Genomic DNA, 27,058 nt, shown 5'->3' on the forward strand with positions numbered 1-27,058 from the left:
GCTGACGGGAAAGGTTTCTGGGGTCAGGCCGCTGCTGACTTTCCAGCCTTTCTGGTCACTTCACTCTTCGCAGCGTCCCTCTTCTGACGGTTGAGCGCCTGTTCCTCCAACCTGCTAGTCCAGGACTTTTACCCGCACTAATCTGGGAGGCCATTTCTGGACCCCACTGGCAACTACACCCTGGCCGCCAGGGACACCCTCTCTGAGCTGCATGAAGCGGGTTGCTCCTCTCCTGATTCTTACAGGCTGACAACAGTGACCTCCGGACCCTCCCCTGGAGCAGAGTTGGGGCACAGTTTCTGCTTTTCCTGCATATCATCCCAACATGCTCTTCTCTGCGCCCTTCAGTCCCTCCTCTCCTAGTGCCTGAGAAGTGCCTGATCTCCTGCCCCTGCACTGGGGCCTCCCTCTCTCCAAGCTTCAAGGCTGGTCCCCCTCCAAGGTCAGCACCACCCCCAGGGGCTGTGCTGAGTCCTCTGCCCACATCCTACCCCTCCCTCTGCTCCTGCCTCCACCCCCTCCCTGCTGGGACCCGCCCCTCAGGAGCAGCCCCTGCTCTCTCCACCCCCCTGGGAACACTGGCCACATTCTGACAATGCTCTGGCATCTAGACCTTTCCTCCCTTGGCCACCTGTGTGACCTGGGAAGGTCACGGGCTGGCAGGTGCTGGGAGAGGCTGGTGGTCACAGAGGTGTTTCCAGGACATGTGGTTTCTCTCCAGGCAGACGCCTCCTCTCCCGTGAGCAGGGAGGGGCACGGCCTTGCACAGCTGAGCGTGAGGGTGGACAGGACAGTCTCTGCTTTGTGAGCCCCCCCAGCCCTTCAGGGAACCGCCTGTGTCTCAGACATGGGGGAGGCTGCGTGAGAGCCTCTTCTTTCAGTCCTGCCCTCACCTGGGATTTTCCTTCTCATCTGCAGACTCTCTGAGCGTTAACATCACCGTCACTCCTAAGACGCAGCCATGGTGTGAGGCTGAAGTGCAGGTGCATGGGGAGCGCTGTTTTACCTACAACTGCCAGAGCCGCGAGGTCACGGCCATCTGTGTTCAGGGCATGAAGGTGGAGGCTGCACTCAAGGAGGACCTGAGAGGAAATCTGAAAGACCTGGCAGAAAAGTTCAAAGAGAAGCTTCTTGACATTGAACCCGAGGATTCCCGAGGCAGCGGTGAGTCTGAGGGCCCAGGGAGAGCGGGGACACGTGTAGGTCAGGGCGCTGTCGTGTTTAAGTAAAAGTCTCCTGTCGCAGCAGGCAGGGAGGACACGGAGGGCAGAGCAGGGCAGGGAGGCGGGACCAGTGCTGTGGGCACCAGGGGCAGAGAATGAGCCTTCTCCCTGGTCAGGGCCCCTCTCTCTGCAGGCCACGATGGTGATTCAGGAGGAGGCCAGTGGGCGCAGCCGAGGATCCTGGCAGCTTGTCATCAGTGGACGCATCTCCCTGCGTTTGGACTTGGTGACCGGCCACTGGACGGCGGAGCGTCCTGGAGACAGGTGGATGCTGGAGAAGTGGGAGGAGGACAGAGACATGAATGCCACTCTCTGGAGGATGTCCCGGGGAGACTGGAGGACATGGCTGCAGGAGGTTGCAGCGCACTGGGAGACGCCGGGGACCCCAGGTAACAAGGCAGTGGGGAGGAGTGGTGGGTTTCTTTGATGGGTGTGTTCGTGTGTTCGTGTGTGTGTGAACGTGTGTTGTGTGTGTTGTGTGCACGCATGTTGGGGGTGCGCCGCCCCCCTGAGTTCTTCTCGGGAGACAGTGGCTAGGACACAGCTGTGCTCTGCCTCCTGCCTGTGCCCTGGCCCCTCCTGACGCCTCTTCCTCTCTGCAACACCTTTCTTCACTCCATGGACTCTTTGCTGATCCAAACGTGGGGCCTCTTTCTGTTTCCAGACCTTTCTCCCACTGCTCTCCTTCTCAGCATCTCTGTTCTCCTCCTCTCGCCTGGTCTGCATCTGGAAAGTCTTCCGTCCACCTCAGCGCCAGCCCCTGAGAGGCGTCTCTGTCACCCTCCTCCTGCCCCTGCTCCTCTGTCCCAGCAGGAGAGACTGGTTAGTGAGCCTCCTCGCTCCCCCTTAGCGCTGTGCCCCTGGGGGCAGGACCTTCTCTGTCTGTACATCCAGGATGTGCTGTAGGGGCTGCCAGAGCGAAGAAAGTTTCTGCATTTGGGGATACCTGGGGTGGCAGAGGCTCAGGGGATTCCCCTTTTATGGGGTCTGGACCCGGGTTTCACTGTGATTTTCCATTTCAGCACCACTGAGCACGGCCCCAGGCAGGTCTGCAACCACGAGTGTCATGCAGGGGCCCAGGTTCAACTTTGGAATCGTCCTCGCCTGCGCCATCCCGCCTGGCATCATAGGCTTTATAATATGGAAGGTACCGTGTGCAGGATGAGGGGACGGGAGGGGGCCCGGGGGTGAGGGGGGCATGGAATTCCCAGTCGGGCCCCTCCCCTCCTGCCCCTGCTCATGGTGAAGGAGACCAGGCGGGAAGGGCTCGTGTCACTTGAGCAAGAACTTGGACGAGCTGGGCCCTGAGTGCTGAGCCCCCCTCGCTGTAAAGCCCGTGGTGGGGAGGGGCCACCAAGGCTTAGGGCCTGTGGATGTTCTGAGGGTTTAGCGAGTCCCTCCTGACTGGGGTCAGACGTCTGTTGGGGCGGGGCCCCTGGTGGGTGGAGGGGACAGCAGGCACACATGTCCTGGTCGTACAAGGCTTTGCTGGGCTCACCACACAGCGGCATGGGGTTCCTAGATGATGTGTCAAGGGGAAGGAGGCTCCATTCAGGGGCTCAGAGCAGAGGAACTGGGTCAAATGCCAGGAAAGTGGGTGAGGAGACCTCGCAGACAGACTCAGCAGTCTGGAGATCCACCGGCAGCCCCGCAGACAGCAGCTTGGCTGGTGCAGGTGGTGGGAGGGACAGCAGAGATGGTGGCGGAGCAGGTGAGAAGGGCCCTAACTCTGAGGAGCCCCAGGGATCCTGGCTCAGGTCTGTGCCATCACCTGGCAGCCAGCCTCCCGCAGACCCCAGGCCCCCAGCCAGGTGCCCTGTCTTGAGCAGAGGGGAACAGGGGATGGGGGCTGTGCTGTTGTGGGGGGACGCTGACAGCTGGGCTGGATTGGACAGAAGGAGTGTGGGACCCTTAGAGCCTGTGTGTACCCCCAGTGTGAGATGAGGCTGAGAGCCAGGGAAGAGGCTCTTAACCTACAGCCTCCAAGGCTGGAGGGAGCAGCAGCCAGGCCGCCCTCTCAGGGGCTCCCAGTCTGACCTCCGGAGCAGGCGCAGGCAGTTCACTGAACCTGGGGCTGGCTCTGCTGTGGACAGGAGGGAGGAGGCACCACAGGCTGCAGCACAGAGAGGGCGGGCTTGGGGATGGGGGTGCTGTGGAGGGACAGACTCAGGAGAAGGGAACCAGGATTTCCTGAACCACTGGCACAAACTGGGGTTTCTTTTCTGATGCAGACATGCTGTAGGGAGCACCGGAAAGTGTGGCCCTCCTTGGCCACCTCTCCATCTCCAGCCCCTTGTCCTGACTCCCTGGAGCTTCAGTCCTGCAGCACCTTGGGACACCTGCTGAGAGGGGCTGACACAGAGGAGGCCACAGTCAGCAACTTTCTGGCTTGTGGGTTGGAGACATCCTGCAGGGGAGGAGGAGGGAGAGGGATAGAGAGAGGAAGGGATGAGCCCAGGGACTGAGGTGATGGTGCACGGGTGCATTGGTGAAGGAAACTCTATGGGGACTACACCTGAGGCGGGGGAGGCAAATGTTGTTTAAAAATGAACAATGATGTAAAAAATAAATTAATAAAAAAAGGAAAACTGTTAGTGAACAAATGTAATTTGTAAAATAAAATTTACCTACAACTGTCAAAAAAATAAAGAAAGAACACCAGCTCAGCAGCACTCTGCCCCAGGAGCTTGAGCCCTTTCCTGTTAGGTGAGGAAATTGGGTGAAGGTCTCCTACCGCAGACATTCACCGTCCAGGCAGGACCAGCCCCCGCTGCCAACACCCCCTCCTGACCGTGCACGTGGGCGGGTGGACGAGGCCTGTCCCAGGCGCAGGGCCTGTCTCTACAGGACAGGGATGTGTGGTAGCAGCAAACTGAATTAGCAGGCATCATGGAGATGAGAAGGTTCTCACTCATTCATTGGAGTCTCTACCCAGCCAGGGCCTTTGTGGGTGGTTTAGAGATGAAACACAGCAGTTGGGGAGACTCAGGTTTGAGTGGGAAGAGCATAGTGGGTCCCTGTGAGCTGGTGAGGGAAGAGACCACCATGCACAGTCGTGGGGCCAGGAATCTGGGTTGAGTCCCTGGGAGGGGCACCCTGGTTGACTCAACCCATGAGGCTGGGTGCTGTGGACACGTGACTGGGAGAACAGGAGGAAGGCAGAGGGAGATCAGGCAGGACCAGGGGCAGGGGGATGGGCCTTGAGGACACTGGGCATCCCTGGCTCACCTCAAGGCCAACTCCCAGAACCCACACTCATCACCCCAGGTGGGGGAGAAGTGATGCTTCTCCCTGCACACGTGGAGACAGGCATCTGGAGTGCACCTGTTTCTTAAACTCCCAGCATGAGTTTGCTCGGCTGTAAAACAGTAAACGCTACTGGAAGGAAAGAGGTTCAGCGGCAGGTCTTGGAAGACCCTGAGCTGGGCCACGCTGAGTTCTCATCCCAGTCCCCTCAGTCAGGTGTCCGCCTGCCTTCCCTGAGGTCAAGGCCAGGGTCCCTGGCAGGGGTGGGCCATGCGCTGCAGTCCAGGCACGTCCTCTGCCCCCTCGGTCATGTGGCAGGTGGAAATAAGGCCAAAGAGCAGGGCCCGCTCGCCAGACCAGGCCTGAAATGTGTGCCTAAGTCATTCAAAAGTTGTTTTGTTATGGAATAAAATCCTCCAATGTGCTGTTTATATATTTTTAAAGATTCATTTTATTTATTTACGCATATAACAATTAGGGTACAGGCCAGAGGTGCGGGGGTGAGAGGATTCACCAGAGACAGAGTGGGGAACAGAATAGGCAGATCTACTGAAATACACAGCTGAGGGGAGCAGCGGGGAGACAGGAGAGGTCTGCTGCGCCATGTGGGTCAGCTCCCTAGCTGGGGATCGAACTGGTGCTGCGGTGGCTGTGGACAGCTTCATAGTGCTGAGACTTACCCCCTTGCGCCCCAGGAAGGGCTTCTTTGCATTTTTTATACACTAAGTAAAACTGTAGATGCTGCAGAAATCCACATTCTTATTCTCTAAAATTACTTGTACTTCCTGATTTTGAAATGAAACAAATATCTAAGCTTTTCAGTTGTTACTTACCTACTTCAGGTTCCCATTTGTCCTTACTGGCTCATCAGTGTTTTACAGACAGAACAGCAGACAGCCTTCATGCCCGCCTGAGTCTATGCAGGCCTCTCTCTTTCCTTTTTTTTCTTTCCTCAATAAACTCAAGGAGTGCAGATGAAAAAGCAAACAAAGAGGCGAGCAAGCAAACAAACAAACAGAACAACACACGCGTAGGACAGTCAAATGTGGAGTCAGCCATTCCAGAGAGATGTCAACTGTTCAAGTTAAGAAGTTCCGTCCCCTGAAGTCCACTCCCACTGCAGCAGGCACCTGCTCAGCAGCAGGACCAGCCTCTGTGCTCAAGTCCAGGAGGTGCCCACAGGGCTAGTGTGTGTTCCATGCCCAGGGGCACCCGACTGGGACTAGTGCGGGTTCATATACCCAGATCATGGTATCTGTCATGACAACGCCCTGGGCGGTCTGGGGCGGAAGCTGTTAGACAGTCAGAGAGAGAAGACAGCTCACAGGCTGTCATGGCCGGAATGGGCAGAGCCCCCGGGCCCCAGGGTGTCACCACTGTCCAGTCACACAGAGCCTCGGCCTCCACTCTGGTATCTTTTTTTTTTTTTTTAAGAGGCATGTTTTATTTATTTATTTATTTGTTTGTTTGTTTGTTTGTTTATACAAGCACTGGGTACAGACAGAAGCGGGGGAGGGTGAGAGAATTCACCAGAGCCAGAGCGGGGAGCAGAACAGGCAGAAGGACCGAAGTACACTGCTGAGGGGAGCAGCGGGCGGCAGGAGAGGTCTGCGCGCCATGTGGGACCCTCCTCCAGTGGCCGGGGAGCAGCTGGGATCGAACCGGCGCTGCAGAGGCTGCGGGCAGCTTAGCAACCCACTGCTCAACCGCTGCGCCACCGGGGAGGCCCCACTCTGGTATCTTTTATTTATTAGGAAAATAATGTTTGCTGTGAATAATAGTCCCCTGTGAAGCACTAACATGGAGGGATAGTCACTGCTAATATTCCTTCATGTTCTTTCTGAAATGACGAGCATGCCGTGCGTATCAGCGGGCCGTGTTATAAACACCCAGCGATCAGCACCTTTCTGTGGTTTTCATAAAGGCTGGTCTGAGGGCGGCTGCAGCGCAGCGTGACAGTGAGTGAGTCAGAGACACAAGCCAACATTGCCCGCTGGGAACCTCCGCCTGCCGGCAGGGGGCAGCAGAGACAGACCAGGCCTCCCCGCCAGGCAGCCCTCGGGCAGAAATTGAACCCTCAGGTCCTGTCCACACTGGTCTCCTGAGGCTTCTTGCATTAGGATAGAATCTAATAGAAAACGTGTTGATAGAGGACGGTTGACTGCCGTTCGCCCAGATTGAATTCAGACGAGTGTACTTGGGCCGGCAATCTGAGGCCTTCAGAAGGAAGGAATCCCAAGCCAGAGTGGAGTTGAGAAAAGGTGGGGGGCCAGGAAGGGTTGGAGGCAGAGGAAGGGAAAGCTTGTGGCCCAGAAGGAAAAAGAATGATGATGCTTCAGGAAATTTGCAGGGTCGGGGGAAGCGATCACGAGGATTCCTGTTGCAGCCGGGAAGGCTGACTCTGAGCCCGAAGCTCCATTCTCACTGGCCCTGGAGGTGGCTGCAGATGGTCGAAACCCAGTTTATCTTCCTGCTTCCTCTTCTGCTACCACAGAAGAGCCAGAAACATGCCCTGGGCTGTATATCCTGATAGGTGATAAGTGTCCATTCTTGTCACGTGCCCTCACCCCCTAAACACACACACACACACCATGCTCTGCCCCTCCCCTGTCAAATTCTGTGCTCATCCAGCATTCACCATCATGTCTGCTTTTCTTAAATGACTCAGCATTTCCTTCTCCTTCTAAGCACACAGAGAAAGCTGTGGAAGACAGCTGCTGCCTTGTGTCATCAGGGGCGCTTTCTAATCCTTTCACTCCAGTGGACCCCAGGAGCTTTCGTCAATCAGGGGAACTCCTCTTTGGAAAAAGCTTTGGAGCAGGGAGGCCAGAATTTCTATTTTTCCTCTTTCTGCTGGAGGCTCAGATTCCTCGAGGCCTCTGATATCGCCTCTCCCAGTTAAGCAGATGGTCCTAGAAGCCAGTGGTGATTGGGTCTCCCTGGTCTTGATTCTCACATCTCTCGGTCACCCAGCCATCCAGCCAGCGTCTCAGTCTTCATTTCCACCCGAGGAGACCACGGGACATGAGAGGGTGGAGACTGGGAGGGGGCTCATGCCTCTGACACCCCGGCTCCTGCCTTTGCTGACCTCAGGGAAGCCGCGCTAACACCTCAAGTGGGGGCCCCTGGTGAGTCCTCAGCATGTGCAAGCTCAGGCCACCTGAGCAACTCACCTTTGTCCACCACATCAGGTTGTGTTCCTGCTTCATATTCCTATAAATTGATACATGGAAAGTTTCAGATACTAATTCAAGGCCATCCGCCAGAATTTCATCGTGACACTGTTTCTGAAAACGTCCTCCACTGCCCACACTCACCAAAACACTTCCTGCTTTTCCCATCCCTGTCATGGGGTCCAATAAGGGATCAGGAGCTTGTATCCTGCTGGGCCAGGAATAGCAGGTGTCCACAGAGGCCCATCCTCCTCACCGGGTGGTCCTGGAAGGTCTGCAATAGCAGCCTGTCTTCCCCCATTACCTGCCTACCTCACCCAGCCTCGGGGGTTGCAGACCCTCCCTGGGGTTAAACTCAGGTTCTTGTCCCCACATGGATCCACCAAGCTCTTTCCCCCCCATACCTGAGTCCTCCCACCCCCTGCGTTTCTTTTGTCCTTCAAACCACCCAGTACAGATTGCTACTGCATCGAGTCTCTAGTGCATCATTCAGAATTTTCTGTGCTACTTTGACCTGTTAACTCACAGATTTGACACCATTGCCTGTCTCTATCACGTGCCCTGTACAGGCCTCCTCCATCTCCCCACATCCTAGGACTGTGTTCACTTGGAGTTCATCCTCTCACAGGGAGAGGGTGTGGAGCAGGAGGTCTAAAGCCATTTTTCACCTTTAATGGGGAAGTGGCTCTTGGAGTGAGGTCAGAGTGGGACTCAGGGGAGTCCTCAAACCAAACTAAGATCTTCTGCAGCCAGAGCTCTCACACCCTAATTTCCTCAATTCTACCACAGCCCTCTGCCTTCCCTTGTCCCTGTTGGGATGGGGGAGTGAGCTCAGTGATGAACTAGTGATGTGGGTTGAGGGGTGGAGTCAGGGATGATTTGAACACAAAGGGCTACGCTGAAATTGAGCCTCATTCATGAAGAGAAGCCTCCCCACGGCTGTCCCAAGGACACTGCATTTATCCCAGAGAATGGAGCACCAGCGCGCGCAAGACTCTGTCACAAAAGTGACAGAAGGACACATTCTACTTCAACCAACCCATGGAGTGTGGCGCACACATATAAACAAATGCCTGCGATGTGCCTACACTGGGCTTCAGTGTTAGGACACAGAGGAGGGGGAGGAGCTGACTTATGATGCTGGGGGTTGTGAGGGTTAATTTACTGTCCAATGGAGAATGTCTTGGATGAGATTGATATGTAAATATGTGAACATTCAATAAAGGAGATTGTCTTTCTAATGTTGGTGGTCCTTGCACATCAGCTGAAGGCCTGGAAAGACCAATGAGACTCTCCAAGAAGAGGGGATTCTCTAGCCAGCTGCCTTTAGTCTTCATCTGCACCATTGACTGTTATCCTGTTGCAGACCAGGGTGATCACCAAATGCAATTAAGGACATGAGATGCAGCATCTACTGTATCGTTGTTCTGATGAGGCCCAGGACACACCCAGCCACACCCATCTCAGAGTCTTGCCCTCCCCGAGACCCCCTCTTCGCTGGGCTACCTTGGGATGGTTAAGATGCATTTTTTAAAAAAATGAATATATAAGTGCAACTAAGCTCACAATCTGCTCTGGATATTCTAGTTGTCTCTGTCTTGGAATTTCTCTGGTTTCCTGTTAGCAGTTGCTGTTTGAGTAATTCTTCCAAATCTTTCAGTTTTTGGTTGGATCTTTGAGGCCTTTATGGAATGTACCCTCCCCCCGTACCCCCCACCCTGTGGAACTCATAGATTTTACCTCCTCACCCCACAGTCATAGGAGTAAAAGTCATTCCTTCCACCCGACCTAAACCCCCACCATGGTTGTCCAAGTCTGGGCTCAGGAACGCTGGAGAATCAGCACAGGGAGCGTGTCTGTGAGGGAGAAACACAGGTGGGGCTGGAGTGGAGAAAAGCCCCACAGGCCCCCTCCCCAGCTGTGGGACAGGAGAGAATCCCTGAAGGCTGGGCTGGCACAGCAAAGCCTCCCCGGCCTGGCCCTCCCCCTGGTGCCCTTCCTGCTAGAGGAGAACAGGAGGCCTCTGCCTGCCAAGAAACCACACATCCCTGGTTGTGCCCCTCTGCCCACTGGGCCATACCCCCCATCAGTGCAAAGAACCTTTCCAGGGACAACTAGGCAGGTACAGAGGAAAGTTCTAGATGTAGCAGGGTTGTGAGAATCTAGCCCAGTGTCCTGTGGGCAGATGGACAGTGTGTCCAGGCTGTTCTGGAGGGAGGTGTTGGGTCATGTTGGACTAGGTTATGGGTGGACCTAAAGTAGAGAAGGGAACGTGTTTAATTTAGGGTCATGAGCTGAAGTGTAGCCCTGGGAAAGGATGCTGAACTGCTAGTAAATGTTTCCTGGAAGCTTGGAGAAATCACTGTCACTCTACCTAACACAGGAAGTGCAGGATTTCTGAGTGAGGCACTTAAGTGACCAAATGTAACAGTGAAATGATTATGCCAGGTGGGTAGCATGTGAAAATCGAGAAATGTGGCCAGTCACTGGTGTTCCATGAATAGTATGAAGAATCCTTGTTTCCCACCACAAGGAAGCAGGATGAGAGAACCCCAGAATTCTTTTGAAGCTCAGTAGTGACTTCTATTGACAGCAGGAGGAGCTGCTGTCTCCAGGATGGGGCTGGGAAATGCCAAAGAAAAGGTTTCTGGTGGAGGTGCCTGTGTCAGGACAACTGATGGCCGTGATAAGGAAGGTGGGGTCAGCCAGGCTCAGCTTCAGAGAGCCAGGAGAAGGCTCCCTGCACGAAGTGACACCCAGGAGCTCCATCCTAGCTGGGTAACGAGTGTTGGATTTCCGTGGTTCAAACAAAGACAGAACTCGAGGAGGGGTGATCAGGAGCCTGAAAGCAACATCCCAGCACAGATCCCCTGCCCAGTCCAGACCTGAGCCCCTCTTGGAATCACTGCCAGAGGGGGAGGCCAGGTTCCTGGGAGGAGGGGCCTTTCTGCCCTCCAGCTTCTCCCAGATACATTCACTCAGGTCAGTTCCCCGGGAAGCTGGGATGACCTAGGCATCCACAGTGGACCCAGCGGGGGCAGTGTCCTCCCTGAGAGCGGCAGCGTCGCCGTGGAGCAGGGGCTCGGTCATGAAGGCCGCTGCCCCAGGCCCTGCCCGGTGTTCCCCACTCCCGGGACTTGTACTGAATGGAACATCTTTGTAGCTTTTGAATGGCTTCAGGCGAGGGCTGGCATCAACATGAAGCCCGGGGACAGTCTCTTGCTACTGCCTCTCAGGTCCCAGACAGATGCTCAAAGCACGTCTTGTTTAGGAGGACATGGCAGAAATGAGAGGACTCGCAAAGCCTCTCTGGGGATGTGAGGGTGTGATCCCTGTTGCATGAGCATCTATGCCTTTCTGACTCAGCGATTCTCTGTGAATTGCGCATAGTAAATTGCGCAAAGGCTTTGCAGAGATAGGAAGAGGGCTCCCCTTTGCCCCAGTTCCAACTATTCACATACCAGGGAGACAGCACCATAGGAAGGTCATAGTGTGGGCCGGGTCTGGGAATCTGCTCTGCAAGTGGAAGGTTGAATGTTTGCATCTGTGCAGGCCATTTGGCAGGATGCCCATCACTACTCACCTCTGCCTTTTAGAGCATTCAATAGTTGAACTAGTGGAGGACCAATCAGACCACTGTCTTAGTTTGCTGCCCCAGAGATGCATGCCTCACCCCTGGGGAATCATCATCAGGGGTGCCTTGGTTGTGTGTTGAAAGACCAGAAACACACTGTCCTGCTCATGGCTCATGGGTGAGTGAGCATGACAGGATGGTGTGTCCTCCAGGTCTCCGCCCTGCCCCCTCCATTCTATAGAGGATTCCTAGGTCCAGGGCCCCCCACCAAGGGACTCTGCAGGAAGCCACAGGTGGGAGCTGAGTGGGTGCTGCTTATTTCTGGTGTTGGGTCAGGCCAGGTGGTGGTGCAGCTTATTTGTCCCCTGTGGGCCTGCTCATGAGTAACTGGCTCCATCCGCATTCTTGGGGAACTTGGAAAATTGGTTGTTACATCCCAACAAAAATCTGAGTGCCCCTCCAAGGGTGACAGTGGAGCCAGAAACAAACTCCCGCTGATTGCTGAGATAACTCCCTGCAGGAAAAGTCTAATGCCATGGCTCATGCCCCCAAGTCCGCCTGGGTCCTGAAGACTCAAAGCACGCACTGTCCACATTCCTCCCCCTTGTACAACCCCAGTACTCCCGCGATCAACACTCAGGAGCCAGTTATTTTGGGGTGCCTGCCCGGCCAACTCCCTTGATGGTCATCTGGTACAAACCCGTGTGTAGACATTTCTCATGGAGCAGAATTTGGCTTTCTGGGCACGAGGGAGACCCATTTAGGTCTTTTACACAGAGATGAAAGTTTGGGTGGGGATCTGAAGAGGGGGTGGCAGGGCCAACCTCCTGGGCACTCCCTAACTGCAAGGGGTTTGGAGAGGGGGCACAGCCTTCTCAGTGGGACCATCTCAAAGCCTCACCCCATCTTGAAGCTCACCCCACCCTCTGGGTAGCTCTCCCCAGAGCCAGCCCCTGTTATTGGGGCAGTGATTCCTCGCATATCTCGAACCTTTAATACCTGCCCCCCCTTTCCTCACCCCATGCTCCTGCTCCCCCTGTCCCTTCATTATCCCCCTTTCAGCCTCATTCCTTCCTGCAGGCGGGAGTGTGGGACAGCGCATGGACTCTGTGACACATAACAGGTCCGGAGCCGCGCTGTGCCGTCTGCTGACTCTGGTAACGGCGCACACGCGTCTCTCCTCAGGCTGCGCTCCTGACAGTGATGTTATGTCAGTTACAGCTCAGCAAAAATCTTCTAAAAGGAAACATGCAATTAAGAATGACTCCTTCGGGGGCCATGTGATGGTAGGTTCTCTGGCATGAATTGTGTCCCCGCAAAGAGACGGTGGGTCCTGAACTCCCGTGTGTGTGAACGTGACCTTGGAGGCAGGTGCCCTGAGGACAAACCATCATCCCTCACAACCGACGTTCCTATAAGCAGGGACACGGGACACAGGAGACCACACGTGAAGACGCAGACCAGGGAGGACCAGGACCCTGGGACAGACAGGTGGACAGAGCGAAGCAGCTTCAAGACAAAGGCCCCGTCCATGGCCAGAGGCTGGAGGGAGCGGGTCTCAGGACCCCAGGCTGCCAGCCTCAGAAATGTAGAAAAAATCAAGTTTTGTTTTTTCCTCTTTCCGTTTTATTTTTACTGAGGCAAGTTAGCTTCAGGTGCACAACACAATGATCTGACTTTGAACAATGTCAGATTTTTCAGAACAACTCTGCAAAATCCAATCCCGTTCATCCTGGACAACATGTTCCCCACACACATCCACACACGGGCGAAAGGCCTAGAAAGCCCCGGGAGCTCCCGGACCCTCAGCCCAAGGCCCTGAGCCCTGGGGCTCCCGCCCGGAGCAGCCGCGGCCATCACCGGCCCGGGAGGCGGGGCCAGGCACTCGTGGGACGCAGCCTCGGAGACCCCCGCGGGGCGAGGCGCGGCTCCCCTCTGCGGCCTCGGAACCCGGCGCGGGGGACGGCGGCTCGGGGCAGTGGACCCGCGTGGGCCGCCCGGGCAGGACTGCGGTGAGCGCCCCGGGAAGCTCTGCCCGGGGGCCCAGGACGACGCTGGAGGCGCCGCGCCCCGCCGGGAGCGACACGGCGGGAGCTGCGGGGGAGATCTCGGGGTGGGGGTGGGGAGCCGCCCGCCAGGACCCGCCCGGGGCCCGAGCCGCAGGCGCGACGGGGGAGGTGGGCCCGACCCCCACCCGCTCGCCCGGCGCCGGCGCGGGGCACCACCAGGGCCGGCCCAGGGGACTCAGGATCCGCGGGACGCTGGGGCCTGGGCGGGGATCCGAGCCTGGGGTCCCCGGGGGAGGGGGGAGGGGCGTCCGTGCGCGCCCGGAGAGGAGAGTCGGGCGGCCTCGAGCGGCCTGGGCGGGGGGGGGGGGGGTCCCCGCAGCAGGCCGGGGCGTGTAAAAAGCCGCCCGGGCCGGAGCCCTGAGCGGGCGCGGCGCAGCCGGGGGTGCTCGCGGCAGCGGAGCCTCCTCCCGGCACCCGTGGGTGCGGCCCGCAGGCTGGAGCGCGAGGGTGAGGGCGGAGGAGCCTCGGGGCGGGAGGGGCCGAGGCCCGCGGGGAGCCCGACCCGCGCCCACGGGCCAAGGGCTGCCTGAGCCGGGGCCGCGGGCAGCGCGGGCGTCGGGAGCCCAGGGCGGCGGGGACGGCCTGAGCCCCCCGGGGCTAGGCGGGGCCCCAAAAGCGGACCTCAGAGCGCGCGAGGCCGGGGGCGGGGGGCGGGGGTGCCGAGACCGCGGCCGGGGAGGCCCGCGAGCCCGAGTTCCCCGCGCGGGACGGCGGAGCCCGCAGAGTGGGCAGCGGCGCCCCTCGAGGGCGCGGGGCCTGCGGGCGGCGGACGCCCGCGATCGTGGGGCGCGTGGGGCGCGTGCATATGATCTGGGGTTCAGCCCCGGGGGGCCCTGCTGGGAGGCGCGGCGTTCTGCTGTGTCTGCGCGAGGCTGTGTTCACTGCGCCGCTCACCTGTGTGGGTGGCGGCTGCCGGGCTCAGGGGCCAAGAGACACCCAGTGGGGACTGTGCAGGGACAGCGCGTGACGGGGCGGACGGAGGGTCAGCGAAGGTTGCTGCCCTTTCGGGGTTTTGGCCTAACGCCTTCGTGGCTGACCTGAGGCCGTGGAGACAATGGCCCTTGGGAGCGGGGCTCGGGGTTGGCCGCCTGAGGGGGGGCACCTGGAGGATGGGGGGTCCTGAGTAACCCGGCACCCCGGAGACTCCGAGGCTGAGGACTTAAGGGCTGCGACTAAGAAAGGGGAGCAGAAGAGGACCCTGCGGTGGAGAGCAGCTGAAATACCTTAGGCTGAGAGGGGCACGGAGTAGGGAGCCCCTCACCCTGGGTCCCCGGGCGGGGCCGGGGCGCCTCTGGGCAGGCGGGCAGCCCCAGGATGTGTGTGTGTGGGGAGTTGCCAGGGTTCAGTATCTTTCTCCATCTTGTCTTTGTCCAGGGACCTAGGAACTAAAACTTAAGTTGTTTTTGCTATTGAATTGGATAGTTATATATTTAGTAAACTTTTCATCTGTGATGAAATCCTGTATAATTTCTTACATTTATATTAAGATACTGAATAAGTGAAAGCATCAATTCTAAAAACAAAAGTATGTTAACACACTGGGTGACTTTTCTGTCTTATTGGTAAGTTGCAAATATTTTTTCCCCTAAGTTCTTTGGGAGTGGGATTTAAATTGCTGCTTATCTATGGCAGACTTTTCAGATACTAGAATTTAATAGGGGTTAATGAGCATGCAAATAAAACAATGACTTTAATTTCTGGCCAAATGTAGTCTGGTTTTACCAAAAGCAGCGGATAACTAATTGGTTAACATTCATGGTGGGGACAGCTCAGTGGAAAGAGTTAAACTCTGGATAATTACATGAGTCCTGGGGACTTTCCCAGACCAATCCGAGAATGTCCTCGACAGTTGTGTGATGCTGAGAAAATCCCTTTCTCCAGTTTGCAGATTACTACATGAGAAACTGAGATTTTCACCTGTGTTTTTCACACTTTGTGTCAGCAGCACTATCTTTGCCTTTTAAGTAAAATATTACTCAGCATCTCCCTCCCCAAAACAAACACACATTCTTTCTAGACCTTTATGTAAGTCATATTTTATTCATATAAATTTCCTTATAAGAAGTTTAAATACTAAATAATTAAACATTCTAAAATTAATCAGTGAAAACATAAATAATGCAGTGGTGAACAGAGTATATTAGATTTAGGGAAGGAAAGGTTATATGATGGGAATTATTTTTAAATTAATTAAAGCATTTTTAAATTAAATTCAAGTTGTTTACTGAACCCTGAATCTCCTCCATGGATTATTAGTATTCAGTAGATCATATTTTGAAAACCTTAGTATTGGGCCTCCTTGGTGGTGCAAGGGGTTAAGTGCAATCTATGAAGTTATCCGCAGCCTCTGCAGCACCAGTTCAATTCCCAGCCAGGAGGAGCTACCCACATGGTGCAGCAGACCTCTCCTGTCTCGCTGGCTGCCTCCCTCAGCAGTGTATTTCAGTAGATCTGCCTGTTCTGTTCCCTGCTCTGTCTCTGGTGAATCCTCTCACCCCCCCCCCACATCTCTGGCTTGAACCCCAGTTCTTGTATGCATAAATAAATCTTAAAAAAAAAAAAAAAACCTTAGGATAGCTGATTCTTATGAAAAATTTCTATCTTTAAGATTTTAAATCATCCTTTGGGTTCAGGTTGTCTAGTTTAAGACAGTTTCTGAAAATGGAAAAGTTGCTTTATAGGAGGGGAGGCCTCCCGGGCAGCCTGGCCGGTGCCCAAGATGATGCCAGGAGAGAGGGCTCAGGAGGGCACGGGGCCTGGAGAGACAGGGACAGGGAGGGCAGGGCTTAGACCTGTAATGCCCACAATTCCACACCCAGATGACCACACCCAGGGTGAGCAGCTGAGACAAGAAGGGAAACAAAGAGGTACTGGGCAGGGCCCTTCACTGGAGCCATTTTCCTCACTTAACCAGAAGCAGATGCAGGTCCTGACCCAGCAAGGGGGTCTGGCACACAAGCATGGCCTTGAGGATCTGGGTGCTGGGGGCCTGGCCTGGGGATATCTTACTAACACACACACACACACACATACCATGCTACAGGACAACCCCCTCATACATGGTCTTTGTTTGTATTCCTGTGAGGATGTAACAGTGGGATGGATGATTGTGCAGTATGATTTCTCATTCAGGTTGTTAGGAGAACAGGAATTTCATCTTTAGCACTGTAGAGGCAGGAAGGGCACAGTGCAGAATCTCTATGATCAGAGTAGACAGGTGATGGGGGAGTCCTGGAGCCCTCGGTGACTTTTTCAGACTTTTATTGAGTTTACCAGGTACATGACAGGCAGGGTGACAGGGGCAGGGAGTCTGGCAGGCCTCCCAGCCTCTGGGGAATCCTCACTCTTTCTGGGCTCTCTCTTCTCATGGTTCTGCTGGCGTCCCCGGGATGCTGCCCTTTTAAGCCCAGTCTCTCAGCACAGGGGTATCCACTTACGGATGCCCATAACACACTCCAGATGCCCCCCATCAGGCATGCATTCACGGCCACAGGGATCCATTATCTGTCCTAATGGCAGGAGGACAGAAAAGCCTGATACTTTTTTACCTTACCCTACAAGCACCAAGAGGAAGTGACATGATGTGATAAGCAAATGTGCAGTATCAATCATCCATCACAATCAAGGACAGGAGGTGTGGGTCTACTGTCACCTTGTCCTCTGAGGAGGCTTCTGGATGCCACCCCCCCCCCCAAAGCCACATCTTGAAGTCCCTGTGTGACATCTTTAAGTGTAAGTCCTTCAGTGCTGGGGCTGGCCCCAACCTCCTAATATCATGGGGTCTGGGTGGCCGGTCCCGCCCCCTTCCACCACTCTTCCTGGAGGTCCAGCCCCGTCCCACTCTACCCTCCATTTGCCTCTCCCAACCCACACCTCCTGCCCAACCCGCCCTCCACTGCAGCTCTGCTTCCCTTTCTCCACTGGACTCTACTCCCCACTACCTTATTTCAGCTGCTGTCCCCTACATGGTCCTCTTCTGCTCTCCTTTCTTTCTCCCTGCCCTGAGGGCCTCAGCCTCCAATGCTCAGGTGTGCGGTCTGTAGAGTAAGGTAAAAAGTGTCAGGCTCTTCTGCCCTCCCGCCATTAGGATGGATGATGGATCCCTGTGGCCCTGAATGCATGCCTGATGGCAGGTACCTGGAGTAGGGTGTGGGCATATGTCCCTGGGTACACCTGGACTGAGAGACTGGGCTCATAGGGCAGCAACATCGGGGCAACAGCAGAACAAAGAGAGTGAAAAAAGAGCAGAGCAGCAAAGAAGGAGGCCAGGAGAGAATGCCAGAGAGCCCAGAAAGAGTAAAGATATGGTGGGGGCTGGGAGGCCTGCCAGCTTGCGGGCACCCCCGCCTGCTGTGTACTGGGTAAAATCCCAATAAAAGCCTGAAAAGCCACGGAGGGCTCCAGGACTCCTTCTTTACCTGTCAGCTTGAATCATAAGATACTGCTCCGGCCCTTCCTGCCGCTACGCATCTTACACTGGTCCTTATGAGGGCAGTGAGTGTAGCAGGGGAGAGGTGAGAGGAAGACTGGGGGACTAGACCCCCTGAGTCCCACTGTGCCCCAGGAGCTTGAGCCCTTTCCTATTACATGAGCAAAATGGGTGAAGCTCGCCTACCACACACATTCACCGTCCAGGCAGGACCAGTCCCTGCTGACGACACACCCTCCTGACCACGCATGTGGGCAGGTAGAGGAGGCCAGTCCCCGGTGCAGGGCCTGTCTCTACACCCTGAATTAGCAGGAATAAATGAGACCAGAAGGTTCTAACTCATTCACTGGAGTCTATCCAGCCAGGGCCTTTCTGGGTGGTTGGAAGATGAAACACACACAGCGGGTGGGAGACTCAGGTTGGAGTGGGAAGAGCTTGGTGGGTCCATGGGAGTCGGTGAGGGAGGAGACACCCATGCCCAGGGGTGGGAACAGGAACCTGGTTGTGTCCTGGGAGGAAGCACCCTGGTTGACTCAACCCATGAGGCAGGGTGATAAGTGCCCCCAGTTATAGTTTACCCCAGGCTTCCAGTGCATTCTTGGAGAACAGATGTCCAGGTGAAAACCTAGTACATGTGAGAGAGATTTTCTCTCTGGAATTCAGTGACTATAACACAGAATTTCCACAGAATTTTCTGTCTCATCTTACTGTCTGACTCTTTCTCATTGTGTGGGCCCTGCGCCAAGGCCCTGGAATGCAGTGACTGGCATCTAGCAGGGGTTGTATAATGTTGCAAGCAGAATTACCTCACAGAGCCAGACCTGACAGAGGGACCCACTCCTATCCTTTGTCCAAACCCTGCTTTAATCCATGGCTACTTCTCTGTCTCCTACAACATGGCTGAAGTAACCACCCTCCACCAGACTGTCCTAACACAGCGGGAGTGTGGACAGAGGTGAGGGATAGACATAACAAAGGCCGCTGGGAAGTCTTGGCCCATCTGAGGATTGGCCTTTTCCCACTGAGCTGAAGGAACTTGAAGATGCCTCCTACTCTACACAGCAGCACAGGATGTGCTCAGCTATGTCACCAGGCGTCACAGTTAGGGAGAAGTGGGGGGCCTCTACCGAGGCTCACAGTCACTTCTGCCTAAGAACCAGGTGGTGGGTGAGCAGCACACTTAGTGTGTATTTATGTATAAAGGAACATGAAAGGTCCAGCCTGACTTCTATCAGGATCTCTATCTAGGAAGGACCACCTGGTGGCAGGTGTGGGGCCAGCACAAGAGGCAAGTGTTGCTTTGACTTGACTCAGGAGGACAGCTCAGTGAGTTCTGCTCATCTATTTGTTGGGAAGAGGCTGAGAGAACATGAGTCAGATTAGGATTCTTTAAAGAAGGAGCAGGAGGGGGCCTCCCAGGTGGCCCAGGGGTTCAATACAGCGCTATCAAGCTATCTCCAGCCACTGCAGCGTGAGTTCGATCCCCGGCCAAGGAGCTGACCCAGATGGCACAGCAGACCTCTCATGTCTCACCTGCTGCTCCCCTCAGCAGTGTATTTCAGTAGATCTGCCTGTTCTCCTCTCCACTCTCTCTCTGGTGGATTCTTTCACCCCCCACACCTCTGGCCTACACTCCAAATCTTGTATCCATAAATAAATAAAAATAAATCTTTAAAAAATTAGACTGACCAAGAAACTTAGAAATTCTACTCCCAGGTATCTATTTGATTAATACAAAAATACAAAATACAAAAATTCAAAATTCAAAAAATACATGTGTATGTACGTGTGTATATACACATATATCTCCCTTCGAATCATATATATATACTCCTATGTGCATTGTAGCCATATTTATAATAGGTAAGTTACGGAAACAGCCTGAGTACCCAAGTATAGAGAAATGGATAAGAAAGATTGTGTGTGTGTGTGTGTGTGTGTGTGTGTGTGTTACTCAGCTACAAAAAATGATGACCTCTTGCTGTTTGTGACAACATGGACAAAAGAAGACAAATACTAGGTAGTCTCCATATATGTTGCATACAGAGGGGAAAAAATAAGGGTTAGTCAAAAACAAACAATAAACTTTTAGCATCTGACTGCAACACTGAGGCAAACAGGCAGGAAACAAGTTAGGGTGGGTGTGGGGAAGGGGAGGGACCCCAGGAAACATGGTGGAAGTTTGTTGGGGTACTGGTAGTGGGTGTGTTGTGAGAACATACGTCTGCAGAGGTTAAACATACAGACTCAAGCAGATACAGTGATGTAAACCCACCTTATCTCAATAACACAGTAACATGTTTGAAAGAAAAAATTGCTAATGCAAGATTTCTAAGAAACCTGGAGAGTTGAGATGCAGAGTGTGTAGAGATTGGTTGTGTTAGGATACAGACAGGACAGAGTCACATAAAAGTGGTTTAGCTTTAAGGAAAGGGTGAGTTGAGAAAACCGCCTATCAAATTGCATTTTTCTTTTTAAATCTCTAGGAAATAAAAGGTAAGATTCCCTGTGAAGGGAAGAAGAGGCAGGAGGGACGCATTGTCAGAAATCTGAGGAATGTTAAAGTGTTATCTTTAACAATAGTTAAAGTTATCTAGATGTCAGGAGAGTGAGTGGCCAGATGCACGAAGAGGATGCCACACATTGGCAGTGGCACCATTTTGTCCTCTTGTATGTACTTTCTGCATTTGCAGTCAGTCACTTGGCCACGTAAGAAGAGATGGGTTGAATTCATCCAGTCCTGATGGTTTTCCACATGGGTGCGTGAAGAATCACAGAAACAAGGGGTTTGGGACATGAATGTTGAGATAGTACTGCAATGGCAGAAAGCTTAATGAGACCAATGAAGGAGGATTGAGCAATTTGGAGAAAATAGGGAAATCTTTGGACTAGAGTCTGTAATAATTCTAAGTTCAAGGATATGATTCTCTGGTTTCTTTTTATTATTAGACCTAATCGTCTTTATTTATTTGGAAAAAAGGCAATCATGCAGTAACGAGGAAGCAAACTTTACATGCAAGGAATACAGTGTTTTGGAGGGACCAGCAGCCGTGGTTTTCTGTTAGTGCCTAATTTTGTTGTGATATTGAATGTAGACTTTGTAGTCATAACCTCTCATCTCTTTCACCTGTCATCTCGCTCTACCTATCCATCTGACATCAAGTTCATCGTTTCTAATTAAAGACTCTTCCTTCAAAAAAGGCTTCAGAGTCAAATTTTGAAAGCATTTTTCCCATTTTTTATACACATTGGAGATAGCAATGATTCTAGGAGTACACATCATGTTCTAGTGTCATTAAGTGAAGTTCTTGCTTATTATGCTGTGTGACCTGGCTCTGATTGCTTCACTGTCTGGATTTGCTTCACATTCCTCTGTTATCTTTATATTAAATTACAACATGCAGCAGCATCTTTTAGTTTCCGGGATGAATTCCAAGATGTGTCCAGGTGACATTTCTCCGCCCCATTCCTTGTGAAGTGATGTTCCCCACAGAGTCCCAAGGAGACTTTCTCATTTGCACATCATTCAGTTCAGTCTTCTAGTTCCCAGGCCTTCTGCTTTGAGATAAGAAAAATCCGAGATGAGAAAGTGACACTGAAGAATGAACTGAAATTTCAAACAACTGCATCCCTTACTCAGTTTCTGTCACTTCTCTTGTAGCAGCAGGGAGTATAGACTGAGTATAGTAACATTCAGAAAAGATTATTGTGTCTTTCGCCGACACACTGTTAGCTGAGCTGAGTTCTGGCCTCAAACGTTTGCAGTCTGTTGCAGATGTAGTTCCAAACAAGTGTTCTGTTGTAGGTGCGTTGGTTTTTGAAATGGCTGGTAGGAGACTGGAAGCACAAAGAGGGGAGACTCATCTAAGTGTGCAGGTGCATTGAGAAGAGAGGAATAGGGCAGGGATGACCCCAGAATAAAGGTGACTGTAATTAACTTTTACTTTCCATTTCCTTTACTGTGAACTCTTCATTCTTGCCCTCTTTCTGGAAGAGCCTTTGTTTTCAAAATTTTGATGTGTATGACCTAGATATGTTAGACGCATTCACCTTTTTCTTATTATTGACTAAATCCCAGCTTATTATTGGGCTTTTGTGAATTTATTTTTAATGGTACTTTAACTTTTATCTGAAATTTTCAAATGGTATTTTTTATTTTTAAAAGATTTATTTATTTATGCATACAAGAGCTGGGGTATAAGCCAGAGGTGTGGGAGGTGAGAGGATTCACCAGAGACAGAGTGGGGAGCAGAACAGACAGATGTACAGAAATACACTGCTGAGGGGAGCAGTGGGGGAGACAGGAGAGGTCTGCTGTGCCATGCAGGTTGCTCCCTGGCCAGGGATCCAACTCATGCTGTCGTGGCTGGCAGTAGCTTGATAGTGCTGTCTTTAACTCCTGCGCCACAGGGGAGGCCCTCAAATGGTATCTTTTAAAGTAATTAAGTAAAAAAATGTACCCAGAAGAAACCAAGGTAAAAATCCATTTTATTTTCTCCAGTATCTGAACTAAAAGTACCAAGATTACACAAGGAATAACCCAAGTTTCTTTGTGCTATTTAATGCATTTTTATGCTTATTAAATTCTTATATAAATTAATTATGGTTTGATTCTGGGAGATCCTGTTCAAAATGCTCACCCTCTAGTATTCAACTTATACCACTTTAATCCCTGGTGGTGTTCAGATTGTTTTATGCTCTCATTTTTCCAATATTTGTTCCGGTTCTTTTTTCCCAGTGAGGAAAAAAAAAATGCACAGAAATTGAAACGGGATCATGTATGCTTTATTTATAAGAAAGACAGTATAAAGTTTTTTTTGTTTTGTTTTCACTTTTTTAAGGTAATTAAGGACCATGCATTTATTTTTCTTTCTCTCAAAGATAAAGCTATTTGGCTGTTATTTCACTGTTACTCCCATGTTCTAATATTTGTATATTAGAAAAAAGCAAGTATTGAAAAGATAATTTGATTAAATTGGTTAAATAATTTACCATTTTTTAAAATTATAAATATTTTACCTGCCTAAAATATTTAAAGGATCATGGATTTTATCTCTCCAATAAACTACTGTAGAAGAAGAGGACTCCGTGATAGAATTTGCCAGAAGCGCCTGTTCATACTGGCAGGACGCTCAGAAGCCACCGACCAGAGCAGAAGCGGCATGTTCAACAGTACAAGGAAGCACATTGCTGCACTGCCCTAAAGACCAGTCCTTTGGAGGCTCCTCCCAGGCAAAAAGAGTTGTGATGCAAACACAGGCTGCCCAGACCGGTCACCTACTACTGAGGCAGTGAGGGGCTCTCTTGCTCCCTACCAGATAAGCACCCCTATCTCTTCAAGTAACAAGTTTGTCTTTCTGATTCTAAAGAAAAGGAAGGACAATCTCATGAGAGGATAATATGGAAATTAACCCTCAGGGGTTAACAAAGCAGAGGTGGTGGGCCTCCCCTGATGGTGCAGGCGATTGAGGGCCATGCTGTGAAGCTGTCCTCAGCCTCTGCAGCTCCCAGCTCCGGTTCGATCCCGGCCGGACAGAGAGGTTCCCACATGGTGCAGCAGACCTCTCCTGTCACGCCCCACTGTTCCCCTCAGCAGTGTATTTCGTCAGTCTGCCTGTTCTGTTCCCCACTCTGTCTCTGGTGAATCCTCTCACCTTCCCGTGCATCTGGCCTGTACCCTGGTTCTTGTTTAAACAAACAAACAAACAAACAAATAATAAATAAATCTTTAAAAAAACAAACAAAAAAACAAAAAAACAAAGCAGAGGTGGTACCCAGCACTGGCAGTCTCCCCTGCACTCCGTGAAGCCCACCCCCCCCCTTGAACTTGTTCTTTTAATCATGGCTCCAATGGTGGTTAAATCTCTCCTACAACTCAGGTTTTGCTAAGCTTAATAATGAGAATTTGTTGACCCTTTAAAGTCTTTTTTTAAAAAGATTTAATTATGCATACAAGACCCGGGTGTAGATCAGAGGTGGGGCATGTGTGAGACGGGATTCCCCATAGAGAGTGGGCAGCAGAACAGGCAGATCTGCTGAAATTCACTGCGGAGGGTTTTCGCGAACACCGGCCTCAGTTTCCTCCAGCCAATAACAGGAAACTGAGTTTGAGGAAAAGGAAAGTGGTTTAATTTGTGGACAAATGAGGAGGGCAGCAGACTCATGTCTGAAAGACAACCGTCCTGCTGTTTGGCAGAGTGCAGGGTGTTTACACAAGGGGGAGATGGGTAGGGGTCTGCGAAGGGGAGAGGGAAGGGACTGCGCGGAGACAAGTGGGCTCCAGCTCAACATGGACATGGATGGTACCAGCTGGCTTGCTTGCTTTCTTTCTCTTTCTTTTTTCTTTTTCTTTCTTTCTTTCTTTCTTTCTTTTCTTTCTTCTTTCTTTCTTTCTTTCTTTCTTTCTTCTTTCTTTCTTTCTTTCTTTTCTTTCTTTTTTTTCTTTCTTTTCTTCTTTCTTTCTTTCTTTCTTCTCTTCTCTCTCTCTCTCTCTCTCCTCTCTCTCTCTCTCTCTCTCTCTCTCTCTCTCTCTCTCCTTCCTTCCTTCCTTCCTTCCTTCCTTCTTTCTTTCTTTCCTTTCTCTTTCTTCCATACATACAAGAACCAGAGGGTGAGAGGATTCACCAGAGTCAGAGCAGAAAGCAGAGCAGGCAGACTGATGAAATACACTGCTGAGGGGAGCAGCAGGTGCGGCAGGAGAGGTCTGCTGAGCCATGTGGGACCCTGGGATCGAACCAGCGCTGCAGAGGCTGTGGGCAGCTTCCCAACCCAGCCCTCACCCTCTGCGCCACCAGGAAGAGGGTCAGCACGGAGAAGGGGAAGGGGAAGGGTCTTCACAGAGGCCGGTGGGTGTCAGCTCATTCCTCTTCTTAAGCGAAGGGGAAGGGTCAGCACAGAGACAGGTGGTCTCAGCCTGTTTTCATTAAGGGGAGGGGGACAGGGTCTGCACGGGAAACCAAGGGGTGACAGCTTGTTCTGCTTAAGGGAAGGGGGAAGCTGTAACAAATGGGGAAAGACAAGCTGTTGTTAATGCTAGATAAGAGGGGATTGCAAGAAATGGGGGAAAGACAAACGTGCTAACTGTATCTAGGGGAGCAGCGGGCGAGACAGGAGAGGTCTGCTGCGCCACGTGGGCAGCTCCCTGGCTGGGACCGAACTCCTGCTGCAGTGGCCGGCGATAGCTTGATAGTGCTGTGTCTTTAACCCCTGCGCCACCAGGGAGGCCCCTAAAGTCATCTTTTATAAAATCACTCAACTTTCAGGTTTACTTTTGGCTCCTTATTGTAAGGCAACTAAAATGCAACGTCATCTCACCTAAAGAAAAGGAAAGCGTGTGTCTGTGTGAGTCGTCTCGCCTGAAGAGATGGTGCGTCCCAGCTCTGGCGACGACGTCTTCCAGCAGGACTGGCAGGTGACCTGGAATCAGCTCAAATGGTGCGGACGAAGAGGAGCGGATCCCTGACTGCCGCACCCCAGAGAAGCCCTCGGGAGTTCCCCGCTTCTACCCTCCCTGCGGGCTGTGGGGTGAAACGTGCCCCTGCCGGGCAGTGACTAAGCACTGGAGGCTCCGGCTTTGGAGGAGACTCCGGGCTTCTGAGGTCTGCGCTTCCTCTCCCTGTTTGTGGCTTTTGCCTCCAGCTCTTCCCGGACACCTTCCCCAGGGGCGCTCTAGGCAGCCCGTGCACTGTTCCTTTGATTTTGTCCAGATTTTGTGCAAACGCTCTGTTTTCTGGAGTGAACCGCTTATGCCTGGGGGATTCCCGACCCCAGACCGCGGGCCTGGGCTCTCCCTTCAGTCAGTGCGTTCAGGCTTTCTCGAGCCCGCGGTGTCTGCCGTCCTGGAGGCTCTTTCACCCTGGAGTCACATCCCTAGTCCCCTCGGCCGCCGCCGCAGCAGCTGCACCCCCGGGTGGGCTCCCTCGGTCGTTCCAAACGGCCACCAGGTGCACCGACCCGTGAGCCAGGACCCTCGGGACTCCGGAGCAGGCGCGTGTCCGCCAAGCTGCCCTGGGGGAGACGCTCCCCAGTGGGCAGTGCCCCGAGACTCGTGCCGTCCACAGCCTGAGGGACTCGCTCCCCGTGAAAGTGCGATGCGGGATCGCCGGGCTGCGTGTCAGGAGAGACACCACCGCTGACACCTGAACTTCCCACCCCGGCCTCTCACAGACAGGGATTGTGACAAGCTGTGAGCTCCCGCCCGGCCCCATCTGTGGGCCATTTGCAAGGTCCTTTATCAACTCGGCTGGGCCAGTTTGAAAAGCAGACACCTCCAGACACCGTGGCCGGCCTTTCTGCCTTTGTGTCCCTGCTGATCCCAGAGGTGGTGCACCAGCATAGCCCGACCACCACTTTTTCAATGACTCTTTGATTTTTTTCCTCCGTGTTGGTCTTTTTTGAATAAGACGCTCCTGCTGGGACCCCGTGCAAGGCTGAAGACACCGGGGAGCAACCCAGACTCTTCACCTGGCACTTGGCCAGCAGAGATCTCCTCCCCCATCGCCCCCTCCCCCGCAGTGGGGCAGACCTGGCCTGGCTCAGGCACTGTGGTGTCCTGGCAGGACTGGAGGAGCCTGTAGGGGGGCTGCTCCTGAGGAATCTGGTCCAGGGGAGGGGGGTGGGGAAGGTGGAGAGGGACAGTTTGCAGTGCTGGGTCATGGGCACCGGCAGGCCCAGGCTGAGGGGACTGACCTGCCCTCCACAAAGAACGGGATTCCCCTTCAGGCTTCATCTGCCCACAGAGGGTGTGGACCCCACCCTTGCTTGGACTGCAGTCTCACTCATCACAGGACCAGTGGGCGCCGCTCTCTCTCATGCAAGCTCCTCTCTCTCTCTCTCTCTCTCTCTCTCTCTCTCTTCCCCTTCCTCTCTCTGTCTCTCTGCCTCTCTGTCTCTCTCTTGTTCTTTCTCCCCCCAACACCCACAAGTGCTCCCTCCACACACCCCGCATTAGTCTTTCCACCCACATTCTGGTCTGTCGCCCACAGAACCCTGATGTGCAGGGGTGTCAGAAGCACAGTCAGAGGGGATGTGTGCCCGGCTTTGGGTGACTGCAAGCTCTTGTCCAGCGGATGGGAATGCCTGGCTGGGTCAGTGCCGGCACCCAAGCTTGCAGAAGGAGAGTTTGCAGGGCTGGGTCATGGGCTCCTGCAGGCCCCGGCTGAAGGGACTGATCGGCCCATAGGTGCTCCTGGGTGCTGGGAAAACAGAAAATCCAGAATTTCTGAGGCAGGTGGTAGAGAGAAGTGAGAAATCAGGGTGAAGAGGAGAGGAAAGACACAGACACCCCCTTGTCACCCAGGGTCCCCGGTGAAGCCTGAAGAACTCTGCCATCAGGCCTGAGGGAA

General features: G+C 53.2%; 1 protein-coding gene across 1 annotated transcript; it reads left to right on the forward strand.

The window, feature by feature from the left end:
* Positions 1–918: 918 nt before the first annotated feature.
* Positions 919–25,779, forward strand: LOC119256655 (UL16-binding protein 1-like; the record flags this gene model as incomplete). The annotated part of the gene is made up of 4 exons (XM_037524432.2): positions 919–1,164; positions 1,340–1,612; positions 2,246–2,370; positions 25,588–25,779. Coding segments are annotated over 4 exons (836 nt in total), but the record flags the coding sequence as incomplete, so codon positions are not given.
* Between the last annotated feature and the right edge of the window lie 1,279 nt (positions 25,780–27,058).

Source organism: Talpa occidentalis, unplaced genomic scaffold (assembly GCF_014898055.3).
Source record: "Talpa occidentalis isolate TD23 unplaced genomic scaffold, MPIMG_talOcc4v2.1 talOcc4.36, whole genome shotgun sequence".
NCBI lineage: Eukaryota > Metazoa > Chordata > Mammalia > Eulipotyphla > Talpidae > Talpa > Talpa occidentalis.